The following is a 19,070-nucleotide window of genomic DNA, read 5'->3' on the forward strand; positions in this document are numbered from 1 at the left end:
AAGGTTATTCCAACAGATTGGAAACAACCCAAATGTCTATTGATAGCGGACTGGCTGTACAAATTATAGTATATCCACACAAAGAAGTGCTATGCAGTTGTAAAAAGAATAAAGAATGTCTTTACATAGCGATAAAACAGTAAGCTCCAGGAAAATAAAGTGAAAAAAGCAACATGCCAAATAGCACATATAGTATGCTAGCTTTTGCATAAGGAGAAAGAAAAATAAACACACACACATTTGTGCATATTTGCAACAAGAAACACTGGAAGAATACATTTAAAACTAATAAAAATGGTTACCTACAGAGGTGGCATAGAACAGAGAGAGGGAAGTTGGATCGGAGACAAGAATTCTCTACTTTGAACGCTTCCCCAGAGGTCATACAATCAGTTAAAAATATAACATCAAAAATAAGACCCTTAAACACAGATCTACCTGCTTTGAAGCAATTCAATAAATCATAATCGAACTCATCCAACTGGATATGTACAAAGCCATTGCAGAATAAGCTGAAACAGTTTAATTACTTAGATAAAGAAGAGAAATAAATATTTTAAAATGCCTTAAACCACGTTTTGCAATCATTTAGCCTGGTAAGAGAGGATCTGGGAAACAGTAACTCTAGATAGGCTAGTTTGGAGTGCAGCTAGTGGGAAAATGTCAATCAGAGGGAAATTAATTTAATTAAAATTTAAATTAAATTTTCTTAAAATTTAACTTAAGAAGTTATATATGTTTTAAAAATTAATTTAATTAACAACAACAAAAAAATCAATCCCTGAAAACAAAGGCACTTAAGAGTATATTAAAAAATAATTAAAAAAAAAAAGAGTAGGACTTCCCTGGTGGCGCAGTGGTTGAGAGTCCGCCTGCCGATGCAGGGGACGCGGGTTCATGTCCCAGTCTGGGAAGATCCCACATGCTGCGGAGCGGCTGGGCCCGTGAGCCGTGGCCGCTGGGCCTGCGCATCCGGAGCCTGTGCTCCACAACGGGAGAGGCCACAACAGTGAGGGGCCCGCGTACCGCAAAAAAAAAAAGAGTATATCAAGTTGCTAATGTAATCACATGGAGAAAAATCTATAAGGGGACTTCTGGACACATCTTTATTGTCCAAATAAGGAGGGATATAGTCCCTTCCCCATCCCCAACCCCACACACATTGATAGCTTTTTATTGTGAGAGTATTCAAAGCTACAAAAAAGTTGAAAGAACAGTATAATGAACACCATATATCTTTCACCATTCGCCATTTCCCACATCTGCTTTCCTCTCTCTATAAATATATACACATATATAAGTATACATACACACAGAGAGACAAACATATATGTACACACACACACACACACACATGTTTTTGTTTTCAACACATTTGAAATTAACTTGTAAACATTTTGACACTTTACTCCTAAATAGTTCAGAATGCATCTCCTAACAATGACATTCTCCAGTATCATTACAGCATCATTATCACACTTACAAAAATGAGTAGTAATTCAGCATCATCTAATGTATAGTCCACATTCATATTTCTTTGATTTCCCTAATATGACCTTTACATTTTAAGAATTCACACGAGGCTTGAATTTGATTGTTGTATTTTTTTAGTCCCTTTTCATCTACAACAGTCCTCTGCCCTTCTGCTGTTGTTCTTGTTTTCTGCAACATTAACTTTCTTGAAGAATCCAGGCCAGGTGACTTGCAGGATGTCCTACATTTGTGTGATTATCTCCTGATGCTCAGATTCAAATTTAAACATTTTTTTGTTTAAAACATTAAAAATTATATTTTTGACCTTAGTTCACTGCAAAAATCTAGAAGCAGTGAACCCCAGTAGCAATGAGCATAGCTAGCATGCAGACTGTGGTTTCTAAATATGATTCCCCACCAGAAAGAAGCAGGGATCCTTGGAGAAATGGCTGTCTCCAAGTCTAAGGCAGGTAAAATATTAAGCACCCAAACTGACAGCAGAGAAAGGAGGAAGGGAGAGAATGGGGCAGGAGGAGGAAAGAAAGGGTCAAAAGGGAACACTCTTTCGTAGAGAAGAACATCAGCTTAAATGTGGAAGGAAGAAGAGAATTAGAAAATGACCAGTTTGCAACTCCGATGTATTTTACAGTGATTTAGGCTAGGACCATCAATAGATGCTAAAACCATCGGGAGAAAGATCGTGGGGGACAGGATGGATATTCACATGGTCTCAAAGTCTCACACCACAGATTATATAATAATCATTAAGGGAAAAAGGTATCTTCACAATAAATCTAGCAGATACCACTGTAACCAAGTGATCAAATTTAGCATCATTGATAATAGTTCAAACGTGGGCCTCCTGATGCAATGCACTGAGAAGATGATGTAAAAAATGTAGCTTAATCTTGCCAAGACTGTTTAACCTGAATCTAATTGTGAAGAAACAATCAAACAAATTCAGATTCTGGATTTTTGGGACATTTTATATAACAACTAGCTTGAGATTTTTAAGAAGGTCAATATCCTGAAAGCACCTCCCCCCCAAAAAAGTAGGAGGGATATTCTAGGTTAAAGAAGACTAAGCACATGATGACAAATATAATGCATGCTCCCGGTTGGACCCTTGATCCCCTCCCACCCACCCCTACAAATAAATGGCAAAAGGGGCATTTTGGGGACAACTGGGGAAATTTGAATATGGACCATATATTAGGTAATATTATTGTATCACTGTTAGTTTTTTAGATGTGATAATTATACTACGGTTATGTAAGAGAATTTAATTATTCTTAGGAGATTCATGCTGACATATTTATGGATGAAATGTCATTGCATCTGCAAAGTATTGTCAAGTGCTTTAACAAAAAATAAGTGCGTGTTCTGGCGGGGTCAGGTAGGAGAGAGAGAGGGAGAGGGAAATGCACACACGGCAAAACGCAAACAACTGGTGAATCTAGGTAAAGGGTATATGATACTCATTGTACTTTTACCTTTTTTGGTGGGTTTGAAATTTTTCAAAATAAAAAACTGGAAGAAAATTTGGAGGAAAGGCAGAAACATAAGTAGAGCAGCAAAAACTGCTTTAATGTCTGCATTAAAAAAAAATATCTGCAACTGACTGGAATACAATCCATTTAATATACTTTATCCATGAATTCACAATGTTACTTAACCTAAAAGTGAGACATTGAGAAAGAAGGAACCCCCAAAGAAAAACAAAACAAGAATTCCTGGAGGTTCTCCTATATTCCAGGCCACATGCCTGGCTCTGAGATTCTAGCTGCCAGCAAAGGAGATGTGGTCTCACCCTCATGGAGGGAGCTGACAACTCTCAGGCAACCTGGACACTGAACTGGGAACTGAACCTGCAAGGATGCTGCAGGGCAGGGAGAGACAGGTGCCACGGATGTCTCTAGCAGAGGCAGTGATCTGGCTAGAAAGGCTTCCCAGAGAAGTGGTGTTGAAACTGAGAACTGAGCAAAGATCCCTTTTTGCTAGTATGGGTGCTGGGTTGAGCCAGAGCTGCTTTGCTGTGCTGAGCATCTACATACCCATTACTCTAGCAAGGGGCCTGGAGTTTCAGAAGAGACCCAGGACTAGAAGGGAGCCATTTTCTGGTCACGCAAAGCCAACATGCCATCTTCGAAGTAACCAGGACAGTGCCATGTAACAGCTTGTGTGGGAACTTGGGGGAACTTTGAGAAAATTATGCTTATATCCGCATTTGGGCATAATGTCTAAATAGTCATCTGACCTCAGATTGTTTTCCTCAAGTAGAGCGCTTCCTACTGTATAATGCTCAATCTCGGCATCATGGAAATAATCAATTATTTAATCTTCTTAGTAAACAGATTCAAAGCAAAAGCCTTCTGTATAATTCAAAATGAAAGTAGGCTATGCTCTATTAAAAAAAATCAAGCCATTCATTACAAAACCACCTAGAGTAGAACTCTAAGTACCATATGCTTGAAATATTTAGCATGTTATTGATTTTCATGACAACCAGTCCATCTATTTTCTGAGTTGAAAAAAAACATTCATTTTTTACATACAACAAGTTACTGGATGAATAATAAGTTTAAAAGTGTGTGGGGGGGGGCTTCCCTGGTGGCGCAGTGGTTGAGAGTCCGCCTGCCAATGCAGGGGACACGGGTTTGTGCCCCGGTCCGGGAGGATCCCACATGCCGCAGAGCGGCTAGGCCCGTGAGCCATGGCCGCTGAGCCTGCGCATCCGGAGCCTGTGCTCCGCAACGGGAGAGCCACAACAGTGAGCGGCCAGCATAACGCAAAAAAGTGTGTGTGTGTGTGTGTTTGTGTCATAAATGATTTACAGGGAGAACACAGGTCTGCACAGACAGGCTCACGCCAGCCTGTGTCATCATCTGCTGACGGGCAAGGTGGGCTGACGAGGGGCCCCAGAGACTCGGAGGGAGCCTCCGTGGCCCCCACTTCTGCACCCTGAGGTCTGCTCACAGCAGGAAGCAGGGCGAGTCTTGCTCTTTGCATCTCACTTTCCTCATTCTGCCTCACTAGGATGATACCTGTTCTTCCTTCCCCACAGTGCTGCCCCGAGGACTGGATGAGGTTGTGAGTGGCAGTGCGCTTAGTGGATGCCAGCATGGACTCCAGAACCACTTCATCCTGGCAAGCCCTTGTGAGACACCCAACCTTTCTGTGCTTCTGTTTCTTCATCTGTGAAATGAGGAGAGTAGTGTCCAGCTCATAAGGTTGGTGTGTAGAGGAAATGAGTTCATTTATGCACAGTGTTTAGAATCATGCCTGCCCCATGGCCAAGGCCACTGAAATGTAGGCCAGTAGTACTACAAATTGGTTTTGTAACGTGCCACCCAGATGTGTTCATTCATGCTTTTTGAGCACCTACTCAGTGTCAGGTTCTGTGCAAGGCCCTTGGGGTACAGCCAAGGCTCAGACTGGCAAAGACTGTCCTGAAGGAGTTCACAGTGTGGTGGGTAACACTGAAACCTCATCAGAAAACTGCAATATACTGAAGAAAGGGCAGAGATGAAATAAGTGAAGAGAAGGCAAAGGGAGGGGGCAGGGACCTCCTGCAGCTGGGGAGCAGGGCTGTGGAAGATTAGGGAGGCTTCAAAGAGGTGGCACTTGAACTAAATATCAGAAATGCAAAGGACTCCGCCAGGCGCAGAGGGGTAACAGAGATGGCATCAGGCAGTGGGCACAGCATAGGCAAAAAAGAGAGCTGCAGAGAGCAGGTTCTATCACTTAGCACGCGGGGAATGGACTGGAGGGGGACTGAACAGAATGCTGGTGTCACAGCTCTGCCGCCACTCGTGGAATGACATTATGCAGGATGCGTCACCTCTCTGGGGTCACTTCCTTCACCTTAGAAATGGAGGGTTCTCTGCCTGGAGAGCTCTTGGGGAGACTGCATGCCTAAGTGGTAAGTGGCTTAGGAATGGAAAGGGAACCAGGCCCCAACCCGTGAGCCCCTAGGGGAGGGAATCGCATGCAAGGCCCAAGAGGGAAGCTAACAGGGTGAAGGCAGGTGCTGATGGATTTGAGCCACAGGGGATACAGGGAATCGGGACATGACGTTATCAAGGTTATCTGGCCCATCAGCTGGCCCAACCCTCTCCCTTTACAATGGGAGGCCCAGGGAGGGATGTACAGAGGCTACACAGCTAGCCTCAGGGAACTGGCCCCAGATCCCAGGAGGTAGATCAGGAGGCCACATGGGTGCCCTGGTCCTTGAAGGAGTGTGAGCATGGGGCGGGGAACTGTGGGCATCATCTCAGGTCATCTCACAACCAGCTAGGGTCAGTACCATGCCACTGCCACATCACAAATGAAAGGCTGAGAGTGGGAGTGTAATCTGCCCAAGGCCATCAGCTAACAAGTGCCAGAGCCTGTTTGGGAACCCCCGCCCATCTGACCACAAGCCCAAGGAAAACAGCGGTATCATCAGTATTACAAGTTGACCAAGCATGTTAGCCCCTCTGGGCCTCCGTTTCCTCGTCTGTACAAATAGGCACAAGACCACTTTATCAAACAGGACGAGGATGGGGCAGTCAATGTCATACCATGACACAAACCCTATACTTTTGTCTCAGAGCACCTGCCCAGCAGCCACCAAGCACCCCGGGCCCTGCCTCACGCCAGTGTTACCACAGTCCTGGGAGGAAAGCAGACAATTATGGAAGATGATGTTCAGGCTCCAGTAAGGGCAAGTGGTCTGTGTAAGGCTACCCAGCAGAAGATGGCAGGGCCAGGATGGGAAGCCAGGTGTTCTCATGTTGACCCAGTGCCCTTTCCTTTGTTCCTTATTTGGAGCCACAAGTTCCCTCTGCACTCCTGGCCACTATGGGATCGGGGGCCTTTCTGGCTGAAAGAGACTCCCAGGTCAGCCTGTCACACTGAGGCTCAAGCACCACAGTTTGACAAGAGCCCCTGTGGTCCATGATGCTGACTGCAGGGATGTCCAGAGGTGTTGAGAACACTGACTGCACCTGCATTTTCACTCTGACATTCCAAAAGTGGATCCTGGGGCTGAATCAGCAGATCTCTCCCCTAAGCCAACTGGAGTCTGAACACTTAGCCTCCAAACCCTTTCCCACTCAGCTGACACACCTGGCTGTCCCTCAGACACTCCAGGTAATCCTGTGTGACAGGTACCTTCGATTGGCAAGAAACACCTAGGATCTTGTTAAAATTCAGGGTCAGGGTGAGTAGGGCTGGGGTGGGGCCTGGGACTCTGCATTTCTAACATGCTCCCAGGTGCTGCTGCTGGTCAGTGGACCACACTGCTTCAGAGAATCTCTAGACCAGTATTTCCTTGATGATAAGAACTAGCCAAGGCATTTGTTTAAAATCACCTTCCCAGGCTTCTTCCCTGGAGATGCTGATCAGGGAAGCTGGAAATCTGATTTTTAACCAGTAAACCAGTACCCTGCCCCCACTCTGCCTCACCTGATGAGTCCTACCATCAGATACACTTGAGAAACATTGCCTAGTCCAACCCCCTCACCTGGTGCCTGAATCCCCGCTGAGCATCCCCACCAGAAGCCATCCAGTCTCCACCTGAGCGTGGCCCGTCACTCTAAGGCAGGGGTTCTCACCCACTGCTGTGAATCAGAATCACCTGCAGCACCAAAGAAGGACTCAGAGACCAGGCTGCTAGAAATAGGACAGGGCCTGGCGAAGGTGACCAGCTCGTCCCCACGTGCATGAGCCTTTCCTGTCCACGTTTCCTGCTCCACATTTATTATCACTACCCCATTAGGTTGGTATTATACCCATTATACACATTTGTCCTCCTAGAGAGACTTACTTTTCTGATTCCCTTTCCAGTTCTTTCCAGATTAAACTTGTAATTCCAGACTCGACTCAACATAATCTGTGGTTGTGCTGCTTCCTAGCAGCATCAGCCGTACCGTAAGCAGTGCGAGTGATTTATTTATTTAGAATGAATTATTTATACCCAGCATACTTCCAGGCGGTGAAAGACTCATCAACAATGGGGCCATTGGAGTTGCACACTGGGAACTGATATTACTTTAGATACCATGGTCTTGAATTAAAAATGGGGGACAGAACTTTGAATTGAATCTTTTACCAGATGGACAGGAAAGATACAGGTTGGGTCCTTGGCAGGAATAGACCGGGAACCGCCAAGCACTTGGTAGCATTGTGCCCTTTTTTCCTCTGCTTCTGTGAAAACTCAACCAGAAAAGAGCATGCGCACCTCTCACAGATGCCTTGGGCTTATCTGGCCTCTCCTGCAGGTTCTTTGTTTTAATTTTACTGTTCTGAATCACCTTCGTGGTCTGTGATAGTGCATTTCATCCACAAAACTTTGAATCTAGAGGCAAATGGAGACATAATTTTTCAAGGAGTTCCCTGCCCAGGGCCTGGATGGCATCTCAGATGCCAAAAGCATCAGTAATGGTAATATGATCCTTAATCTGTAAGAAGCACCAGTCTGAAAAGGGCCACCACCTGCTCCACCTTCCCTGTCCTATCTGATGCTCTCAGTGGCCCCAGAAGAAGGGCAGATTTAGTTAGCCCATTTCAGAGATGAGTTCAGTGAGGCTCCAGGAGGCTTGCAGATTTGCCCAAGGCTGCTGTCAGTGACAGACATAGGAGGGACAATTACCCAGAGCTTCTAGATTTTAGGCCTCAGTTCTGGCTACTGTGCCCAACTGCTCTTCTGCCATATCCACCTGTCCTGGGGTGGCAGCGCTGGGCAGTGGAATTTGCACTGGTCTGGGAGAGTACACAGCAGGCACTGCACTTGTTGAATAAAGGAATGAATAAATAAATATGAGCATGAATGAATGAGAACAGAACACTTCCCTTTCCCCACAGAAGATCAATGCATTCTGCTGGAGCCCTGCTGAGGGCTCATGCTTCCTCCTGCCCATTTGTATGCAAACCAACAGCTAGCAACCTTCCCTCCCTTCATGTATGACACTCCACCTGCTCCCAGAACCTTACTTTACTGGCATCCAATGTCACGGCCAGGAAGGCCTATCCATAGTCTCCAGTCCTCAGGGTCTCTCCCTCCCCCTCTACTTGGCCCATAATACATGCCTTTAATATTTCTTCTCTTTTTCCTCCTCCACCTTTTTTTTTTTTTTTTAATGAATCCAGAAGGTGGAAGCACCTCATAGATTATTAATGTGCTAAATGGCCCCTCAAGAGACCGGCGCCAAGAAATGGCTCCAACCCGCCCTGGATTATTGGCCTCCATTCTCTTTCTTAGAGAGTAGCACAGCAGCAGCGGTGGCAGCGAAGTTTCCAACTGTGGCTAATCACACTGTGGCTCCTGAGTGCTTTTCGATCAGGTCCACAGGCTCCGTCACTCCACGACAAGGGTGTGGCAGCCACATGGGCTGGGCAGTGGTGGAGTTCTGGCCTGCTGGGTTTTGACTCTTGGGGGCTGAGAAGCAGACGTTATGTGCACCTTGAGTGTCTTGCTGAAGAACCCCTACATTGCCCCTGACGCCTTAAGTTTCAGGGTCTGCAGTGCTAGAGTAAATAACCTTTGCTGTTGATGCAAAACAGGGGCTATAATTGGAGGTCTGCTCCTGGGGAGGAGTCCTTGTCATTGTAACATTATTATATCATAACATTGTACCAGCAGCTACTGTTTTGTAGTCTATAAAGGTGCTTTCACCTAAAAGATGAAAAGCCTTCACTGATTCTCACAACTGCACAAAACATATTAGGCTAATTTGCTATTCCCATTTTACGTAAGAGAAAAGTGAGGCTGAGAAAGATAAAATAAGACCATGGTGTAATTACAAAGCACTGGAGAGTGAGCCATGGGACCCAGCTTTGCTGTTACTGTGAGAACTTGGGTAAGATCCTACCCACTTTGGGCCTCTGCTTCCCAGTCTGTGCAACAGGGAGACTGGACCCAATGATTGCTAAGACCTTATGTCTTTCTATGAATCTACCTCAAATTCCACAAACCACAGCTAAGTAAGAAACAATCTTTTGATTTCTCAGGCAACCTACAGTTTTAATAAGATAATCACATGAGAAAATCAAGTCAGATGACAAAATTTCTGTTCCTATAAAGGAAATGGCATCGACCGATAGTTTAGAGCTATGTTGGAACTCAGTAAATAGCAAAGGGCTTGATTTGAGGGTTTTCACAGATTTGGTTTTTTAAATGTCAAAACCAAGCATGACTTAGTTTTTTCAGAAATCAAGCCCTAAATGTGCCAACAGTTACACAGAGACTTAGCTTTTTCAGAAATCACGTCCTAGATGTGCCAACAGTTACACAGAGTCAAGGTTCTCCTGTCCACATGCCCTCCTCACTTCCACTCCCTCACATGAGCTTGGCCAAGGAGACAACCCCATCACACAAACTGAAATGTTCCTGCCCAGGAAGGTCCTCGAGGGAATGCCAAGGCAGGCCAGGAGGCAGGGTGGGCTGCCGAGGGGAGGCTTGGGATGGTGCCAGGAGAAGTGCATCTACGATTTAATAATCTGCTGCAGCTGCCTTTTTAAAGGACAGGCTCTGCGGGATGCGGTTCTTGATGAAACAGTGTTTGCAACTTCCTGCGAGCAGCCCTTTATCCCTTCAGGAATCTGACTTTACTTTCATCAGCAAGGCTATTTCTCTCTGCAAGCTGAGACAACTATCATCTCACTCCCAAGAAGGAAGGAGTTTTGTCCTGCTCTTAGGGTATGAACTCCCGCTGGCCACATCTCTTGTACCTTTGCTGGCTTTGCCTCCATCTCTTGTTCAAGCTACCCTGCCTCCATCTTCCCCACCCAGCGCCAAATCCTGCTGCTCCCCAGGCTCCATGCTTTCAGAAGGACAGACTATGTTGGTGGGAGCTTTGTAGAACTTCTCCAAGAATGTGCAAGGCAGGGTCAGAAGCAAGCCCCCTTCAGATCTCCCAGGAAAGGATTCTGAGGAAGTCTGAAAACATTTCCAAAGGAAGCACATTAGTTCAAAAGCATCAGGGCCAGAGATGGGAGATGGGAGCTGAGGCCATGCCAGAGATCATTTCAGGTGCCCTTTATGTCCTTTTACCAAGGGGCTGCAGTTGGAAAGCCCTTGGGTTCCTCTAAGTCTGGCAGGCTCTGATGATCTGCCCTCATCGTTAGGGATGAGACTGAGGCCTCGAAGGCAGGCATCCAGCCCTCTGTCAGCAAACATGCCCAGGTACCCCTCAGCATCTAAGTCAGGACTGCACCAGACCCTGCCCTAGGGCGGCTCGAGGCCGGGCGGGCGCAGACACAGGGCAGCAAACACCATGCGAGGGCTCTGCAGGTAAAGGAGCACAGGGGAAGGAACGGGAAGCTCCACAGAGGAAGGGGCAGCCAAACTGCACCCTGCCAGGTGGAGAGACCACGGGCAGAGGGAACAGCCTGTAAGTGGATGGTGGCATATAAAGGAACAGGTGGGTGGCAAAGAGAGGAGCAAGATGAAGGGGCACCTTTGGCCACACCACAGGCTGTGGGCTTTGTCCCGGGGGTGTTTGCCCCAGCAGCATCCCCTGCTGTCTCCTCTATGTCCCCTTTCCCACAGGGGCTGTGTAAATTGAAATTCTGTGGACCAGCAGCACTTGTCAGAGTCCTGATGTCTGAGAGATGAGCAGGACTTAGAGATCACCTGGCCCAAGCAAGTTCCCAGGAACCAACTGCATCCACATCACCTGAACTGCTGGTACTGAAATGGCAGCGGGGGTGAGAAGTGGCGTCCACAGTCCTTTAAGGATTTGATGAATCCCTTAATCTGGACCTGCTCAGAATGGAGCTCGGGAATCTGCATTAACACAAGCATATCCGTGGCCCCTATAAATGACTCTCACCATATAGTGTGAGAGCCAGCAACCTGGTGTATGCCTACTCTATGGATTAAATCTCAGCAACAGTGGGACTGGATGAGACTAGAATGTTCGGGGAACCTCCGGCAAGGGGACCTCACGACTTCACAGCCAGGCAGCCTGCTCCACGCCGGATGCCTCCAGCAGCAAAGGCTTGCTTACAGGGAGTAGAGGATCCTGCTCCCCTCTAACTTCAGCCTTGCTCCTGCATCTCCCCACCTACATCTCAGAGACCCAGCAAAATCTCTCAAAGAGCCATGCAGGTCTGGAGGCTAAGATTTCTCCCTCCTCCCCAGCGCCCTGCATGTTCTCCAGTCTGAACATGCTCAGCTCTCCAACAGCCAGAACCTGACTCTCCGCAGATGCCTCCCAGGCTATGCCCTGGTGGGTCTCTCCCAGCGTGAGGCCCAGATCTGAGCCCCGACCCTGGGCGGGGTCTGACCAGGAGGACAGGGACAGAGCCTGCACTGCACGCCCTGGACTCCATGAAGGTCCTCGCGTCTAGCTGGAGGAGCTGACGCTCCCAGTGACTCACATCACGACTTAAACAATATTAGTCTCTCAACACAGCAACCATGAATCAAGAAGCCCAGCAAAAAGCAAAAGTTAAATTTAACTGATTTTAGCACCAGGGTAAATTTTCACCCCTTTGTGGCGCAAATCCCTATTTTTGTAGTACCAGGAAACAGAAACAACTGATTACACATCCCAGGCTGTCTCTGTCCAGAAAGCATTGTTCCCCCAAAAGGCAGTCGGTGCTCCTTTTCAATTACACAAATTACATGCATTTTCCCATTTGTGAAACTCTGTTTCGGAGCCCAGTTTTGAATAAGTTAAGGGATTGATCAAATCCCTTGGGCGACAGCAGACCCACTCACCCCAGTCCTCTACCATCTCTTCAAACAAGCTCAGCCTCCAGGAGGTGGGGAACGGGCGGGAGGTCCCCGGAATCTGGTCCTGTGTTAGCAAATGGGGCTGTGTTCCCCAAGAGTGGGGGGAGGGAGAAATCTTCCAGGGCCACCCTCCATCAGGACCCACATCTTTGCTCCTACATCCCCCTGCTTGACTTCTCAGGCTGGGAGAAGTCTGTTCTCCTTGGCTCACCCTGTGATGCAGGTCCCCAGAACTCTCCAAACTGCTGGGCACCGTCCAGTTCTTAGCCCCTCAGTGTCCCTCATCTGTGCACAGCCGGAGCCCTGGATCTGCCCAGGTGTCTGGTAGCAGATGCCTAGGGCAGTGGTGGACTAAGCACGAGAATCACCCACAAGAGCCTGTCAGCAACACGTAGGAATTCTGCTGAGGTGGAGGCTGAGGATCTGCATTTTTCTCCCAAGTCCTCGGCCTCCCCATGGTCAAGTCCACATTGTGAGAAACTCTGCCATGGAGGGTTTCAGGCTCCCAGTCTACCCCCTGCACTTAGTTCAGTTTAGCACTCAGTGAGGACCTACTGGGGTACTAGGCCCTGTGCGAGGCGCTGGCAACTAAGGGGTGAAGAAAACAAGAGTCCCTGCCCCCAAGAAGCTTACAGTCTAGTAGGGAACACCCAGATATAGAATAAACTATTCTCCACAGAACGTAATTCATTTAATAACGGAACACCATATGCAATATAGAAGTGATGTAGAACCACACACGTTCCTCAATCTTCTTTTCACTATCACTCTCCTAAGAAACCTTTAAGCATTTTTTCCTAATCCCACCCCACTCATAAAATTGTAATACCACAGATATACTATATATCCGTTTATGCACCATATGTGTACCTGTGCATTATACATAAAAAGAGTGAGACTTTTTGCCCTCTTCCCACAATAATGAATTTTCACCCCCTTGAGGGAGATGACCCCCCAGTGAGAAGGCATTGTTGAGGAGGGAACAATTAATTCACTTAGGGATGGGAGGCACAGAAGGAAAGAGATCAGGAAAGGCATCACAGAGGAAGCAGTACCTATCCAGGGTTTTGAAGGATGAGCAGGAGTTCAGCAAAACAGAGAAGGGACTCAGCATCTAGCCTCCCTTGCTGGGCAACCTGACTCTCGCTTTCCTCCCAGAATTCCTCCTTCCTGTGGAAGCCAGCCTCCAAGATGGTCCCTAGTGATCTTCACCTCCTGCTATAGCTTATATAGTCCTCTCCCTCATAAATAAGAGCTAAATTTGTGATCAATAGAATATGGCAGAAATAATGATATGCAAACTCTGAAGCTAGATCCTAAAAACTTCTGCAGTCTCTACTTTGGTCTCCTAGATGACTCGTTTTGGGGGAAGCCAGCTGCCATGCCAGGAGGACCCTCTAGCAGCATTATGGAGAGGCCCCCACAGGGAAGCCCCAACTTGCCAGCCATGTGAGGGGACCATGCTGGGAGCAGACCCTCCAGCCCCAAGCAAGCCTTCAGATGATGCTGGCCCCCAGCCTCCAAATCTGCCAGCTGGACCTCAAACATCTTGGAGCAGTTGCAAGCCATTCTGTGGGTCTGAATTCCTGACCCACAGAAGTAATGGAATAATAAATGATTATTGTTGTTTTAAGCCACTAGATTTTAAGGTGATTTGTTACACAGCAATAGATAATACACCCCACCTCTCATAACCCAAGTTTCTGTCTTGTCAGCTCCTCTAGGCTGGAGGCCCTCTTTTGCACGCTGAGGCTGGGGAGCTTTAGCTGCCAAGCCAGGAGTTTGCAACAGTGTGCTTGCTCCTACAGCTCCTAGAGAATTCTGAGGGGCAGACAGTTCTAAATGAGGCTCAGAGAAGGTCAGGAAGCTCCCTGGATTCCTCTGGGTGGGGATTTTACAGGGAGCTTGCTCTCTCACATCTGGGCAAAATATCCATCTGCAGACCCTTCCCTCCCTCCCTCCCTCCCTCTGACCATTCAACATCTAATAAGGTCTGTGAAGTGTTAGGCACCAGGAAAAACAGGAGTAACTCAGGCCTTGTTTCTGTTCTCAAGGAATCCATAGCTCAACTAAATACATCCCCACATCTGCAAAGCCATAAGAGGGGGAAAGGCAGACAGGCTTGCGGGGGTGGGCTGTATACATGCTCTGCTAGAAGTAAACAGGGGGAAGTGAGAGAAAGAATTTCTAGAGGGCTACTTTAAATAGTGCAATAAGAAAAGGCTTCCTGGAAGAGGCAGCATTTAAGCTGGGCCTCTGAGAATAGGTAGGACTTGACATACAGGTCATGGGGAGAAGGGGATGTTTCAAGTGGTGGGAACAGTGTTTCAGGAAAGACAAGGAATGCTAAGTAGTTGGGGCAATCAACTCAGGGAGTAGCAGGAGACGGGGCAGGGGTGTCAACAACAATAAAACAAGAAACACTTAGTGCTTAGGACATGCCAGGGCACAGTTCTAATCCCTGTTTAATAATTTAGCCCACACAGCAGCCCTATGAGGTCAGTCCTCTTATTACCTTGCTTTTACAGATGGGAGGCTGAGGCTCAGAGAGGCAGTGCCTGGCCCTGACCAGCAGGAGTCTGGCGTGCTCCTCAGTACTCAGGAGAGAAAGCTCAAGGGCAGAGAAGGTGCATGACTCCACCAAGGTCTCACGGCTGTTTGTGGGCACCGCAGGGTTGGAAGCCAGGCACATTGAACCGTGCTGGTTTCCAGCTACGTGGTTAGGTTTGCACCAAAACACGCTGAGCTGCTTTTCTGGCCTCATCCACTGTTGCATCCACCCACCCTCAGCATGGCCTGCTCCGGCCACGGAGAATGACTCACTGCTCTCCAAGCCCACACTCCTTCCCACCTCCTGCTTTTACATGCCCAGTTTCCTCTGCCAGCAGCGCTCTCCTCCACGTCTCCAGCTGTCCAACGCCCTCTCCTCCTTTGCAGCCAGCTCCCCATCACCTCCCCTGAGAAGCCTTCCTGAACCCAGGGCTGAGTGGGTGGGTGGCTCTCCCCTGGGACCCCACTCTTCCCTTATCACAGCTCTGCTATGGCTGCCTCCCACCTCCCCTCTGGGGCACGAGCTTGGGGCTCTACCCCCAGCGCCCCATATACGCAGGGCTGGACTCAGAAAGTGCGTCAGTCAATGTGAGCAGAATGAAACCAGATCCCCCTGTGGTCTGGCTCCTGCCCACCCCTTCATTCTCATTCTCACCACCCTGACTCCCCACCCACCATGCTCCAGCCCCACTGCCCTCTTTTCCGTTCCCTGAACAAGCCAAGTTTGTTCCCATCACAGGCTGTCTGCATTTGCTATTCCATCCTGACATGGAATACTCTTCATCCAACCAACTCCTTCTCACCCTTCAGGTCTGAGTTCAATTGTCACCTCCTCTAAGAGGCCTTTCCTGACTGCCTCGAGGCGGCCACTATTTATCCCATCACCCTGTTTACCTCTACCCTAGCCTTACCGCAATCTTATCTCAAGGGCCAAACTACCTGAGTTTAAATCCTGGCTCTTACCTATGAGCTGAGGGTCCTTGGGCAAGTTACTTAGCCTCTGTATGCCTTGGTCTCCTTATCTATAAAATGGGATGATGATAATACCAACAGCATAATACCAACAGTTGTAAGGAGTACATGAGTTAATGAAAATACGTGCTCAGAACAGTGTCTGGTATGTTGTAAGCCCGACATACATACTATACAAGTATTGCTCTTAGTATGATTACTTAATTGTTTATTTGCTTATTGCCTGCCTCCCTCCTAGAATGTAAGCTCTGAACAGGTAGGGACCATGTCTGTCCTGTTCAGCACTATATCCTCAGTGTCTACCCAAATTCCAGGCACACAGTAAGTTGCACTATATTTATTGGATGGATGAATGGATGATGAATGGATGACGGATGGATGAATGGACGAGGGATGGATGGATGAAGCAAAGAAGTAAAACATGTTCCTGGGCCACAACTCATCGTGGGGTCTCATCTTTCTGCACGTCTCTCTCACATTCTAAATAACAGCTAGCATTGGTGAGTTTCACCTATATCAGACCATACATTCACTGGTGCAACATTCAACAGCGTATAACATTTGCCAGTGTAAAGAGTGAATAACAGCCAAGAGCCCCAGAAAAGGCTTAACCAAGGAGAAAGGCAGTCTTAGTGGACAAAATAATTTCAGTGAGGGCCGGAGGTTTGGATCATCTAGTTAAAGAAACAGTGAGAGCAGGTCTCTGAGGCCTGAAGGTCTAGGGTGTACTTGGGGAAAGGTGCGTTGTTTAGAGGGGCGGAGGCATGGAGTGAGTGGCAGGGATAGGAAATGAGACTGGACAGGAAGACTGGCTGGATGTTGACAGCCCTGAAAGTCGGGCTAGGGAGTCACTGAAATATTTCAAACACACAGTGATGGTGTCAGGGCTACCCTTTAGAGCCCCACTGTGTCAGCCAGGACAGGCCAGAGGATCAAGCCAGGAGGTAGAGGCAGTGGGAGGCTGTGTAATCATTCAGGAAAGAGTATGGGAGGTCTGAACTGAGCAACTTAGGAACCATGTTGGGCGAGGAACCATTTCCGAGAAAGACTGGTGGCCAAAGACAGTTCCCCAACCAAAGGTGGCCCGGACCTTACCTGTACCAGATTCCAGCCTTGGAGGGACTCTGCGATGATGGACGTAACAGATGGACAGACTCCTCCAAACACCATCAAGTGGTTCGGCCCGTATTTTATTGCATCGTAGAAGGCTTTCAACCCTTTTGCATTATCACACTGGGGAGCAACACAAAGAAAGAGAAGCCCAAATTAGAAACAGCTTTCCCCAGCGACAAGAGCCCGACAGTGGATTCACACGAACAAAACTTCCTCATGGGAAACCTGGCTTTCAGTTCTCTCATCGTGAGGCCTCTCTTTAAACCAGTCCTGAGCCCATGCTGTGAGCTCAGTGAGGTGTGGTCTTGGTACCCCTCTTCCCAGCTCTCCTCCCTCTGAGTGTCTTCCAAATCTAGGACTTTAGGCTCCCCAGCCATCTCCCTTCAGAGCACACTAGGGAACGGGCCCCCAAATTCCTCACCCTGGGCCTCTCCCATCATGGTCATCTATATTTTAAAAGAAGATAAATCCACACCCATTAGGATGGCTATTATCAAAAAAGCAGAAAACAACAAGTATTGGCAAGGGTGTGGAGAAAGTGGAATCTTTGTGCATTGCTGCTAGGGATATAAAGTGGTGCAGCTGCAATAGAAAACAGTACTACAGCTCCTCAAAACAGAATTAAACAGAATTATTATATGATCCAGAATTCCGCTTCTGGGTATATACCCCCAAGAACTGAAAGCAGGGACTCAAAGAGATATCTGTACACCCGTGTTCATTAGCAGCATTATTCACAGTAGCCAAAAAGTGTAAACAACCCAAATATCCATCAAGAGATGAATGGTTGAACAAACTGTGGTTTATACATACAATGGAGTATTTTTCTGCCTTAAAAAGGAAGGGAATTCTGACACATGCTATAACACAGATGAAACCTGAAGACATTATGCTAAGTGAAGTAAGCCAGACACAAAAGGACAAATGTATGATTCCACTTAGGTGAGGTACCTAGAATAGTCAAATTCATAAAGACAGAAAGTAGGATAGTGGTTACCAGGGGCTGGAGGAGGGGGAAATGGGGAGTTAGTGTTCAATGGGTACACTCTCAGTGATGGTAACATTCCGGAAATGGATGGAGGTGATGGCTGCACAACAGTGAGAATGTACTTAATGTCACTGAACTGTACACCTAAAAATAAAGCGGCACATTTTATGTTATATACATTTTATCACAATAAAAAAGCAGGCGGAGGAGAAGGAGAAGGAGGTGAATCTAAAGGGAAGAATCTGTTCAGCAGACACTTGCCAAGCACCACTCTGTGTTCAGCCCAGGGCTGGATGCTGAGGAAACAGAGAAATTGGACACAGCCCTGCCAAGGAGCTCGCATATGAGAAAGAAAAACAGATCTTGGTGACCCGCTATGGAAATGAACAAGGACAAATGTCTGCAGATATCGGGAGTCAGTTATGGCTCACCTCCCTCTTCTCCACTTCCATCACTCTCATCAAGCCGTGTGGCCGGCTCTCCCCTGGACAGAGCCACTGGCTGAGAACTGGGCGTCTTGCTCCTCCTGAGACCCAGTCAAGCCCATTCATCACCTAGCAGTCCGAGGCCCCTTTGTAAAACATAAATTAGTCCCCTTTTTACTCTGCTGCTTTCTGTGCACTTAAAACCCAAACTCCTATCAGAATATAATTCTCAAAAGGTTAAAAACATAATTCTCATGAAAATCAATAGTGGGTACATGTCAATCTTTTATTTAACTAATAAAGGGCATCTGCAGGATGACAAAGTCGATTCAAAAGAAAATTTGGGAAACAGGGATTTTTATAGTGAATGCAAAATAAAAAATAAGATTGCTAAGTTAGATACAAAACTGGTTAGTGTCCTATACGGCAATAAAACTATCACCTTTGGGGACAGAAAAAGAAATCACTGAAAACCAGCACATCTTATCAATTTTAGAGAATTGTTAGATGCCTTAAATTCCCCTAGTCAGATGACCCTAAGGAAGGGCTGTTAGAAAACGCTCTAAGTGTTAGGCTAACTGGTTATATAATAATGATTTAATATTATTTACAAGTTTGGTATGATATTCTTCACCATCCTTATCATAATAGATGCAGGAAGCCACAAGATCCAGCCCTGCCTCCCACTCTGACCTGATTTCCCTCCACTCTCTTCCTTGCTCACCAAGTACAGCCTTACCAGCCTCCTTTTTGATCCCTGAAAGGAAAAGCAATTTCCTTCCTGCCTTTGGGCCTTTGCACTTGCTGTTTTCTTTGCTGGGAATAA

At 47.2% G+C, this 19,070-nt stretch overlaps 1 protein-coding gene across 1 annotated transcript in view; it reads right to left on the bottom strand.

Moving 5' to 3' along the window:
* Positions 1–19,070, bottom strand: part of GABBR2 (gamma-aminobutyric acid type B receptor subunit 2) — a 365,224-nt gene that overhangs the window by 236,797 nt on the left and 109,357 nt on the right. Inside the window, exon 2 of the mRNA XM_065878972.1 lies at positions 16,814–16,951. Within this exon, the coding sequence (XP_065735044.1) occupies positions 16,814–16,951 (138 nt within the window). The remainder of the gene's footprint in view (positions 1–16,813; positions 16,952–19,070) is intronic.

This window comes from Phocoena phocoena, chromosome 6 (genome assembly GCF_963924675.1).
Source record: "Phocoena phocoena chromosome 6, mPhoPho1.1, whole genome shotgun sequence".
Lineage (NCBI taxonomy): Eukaryota > Metazoa > Chordata > Mammalia > Artiodactyla > Phocoenidae > Phocoena > Phocoena phocoena.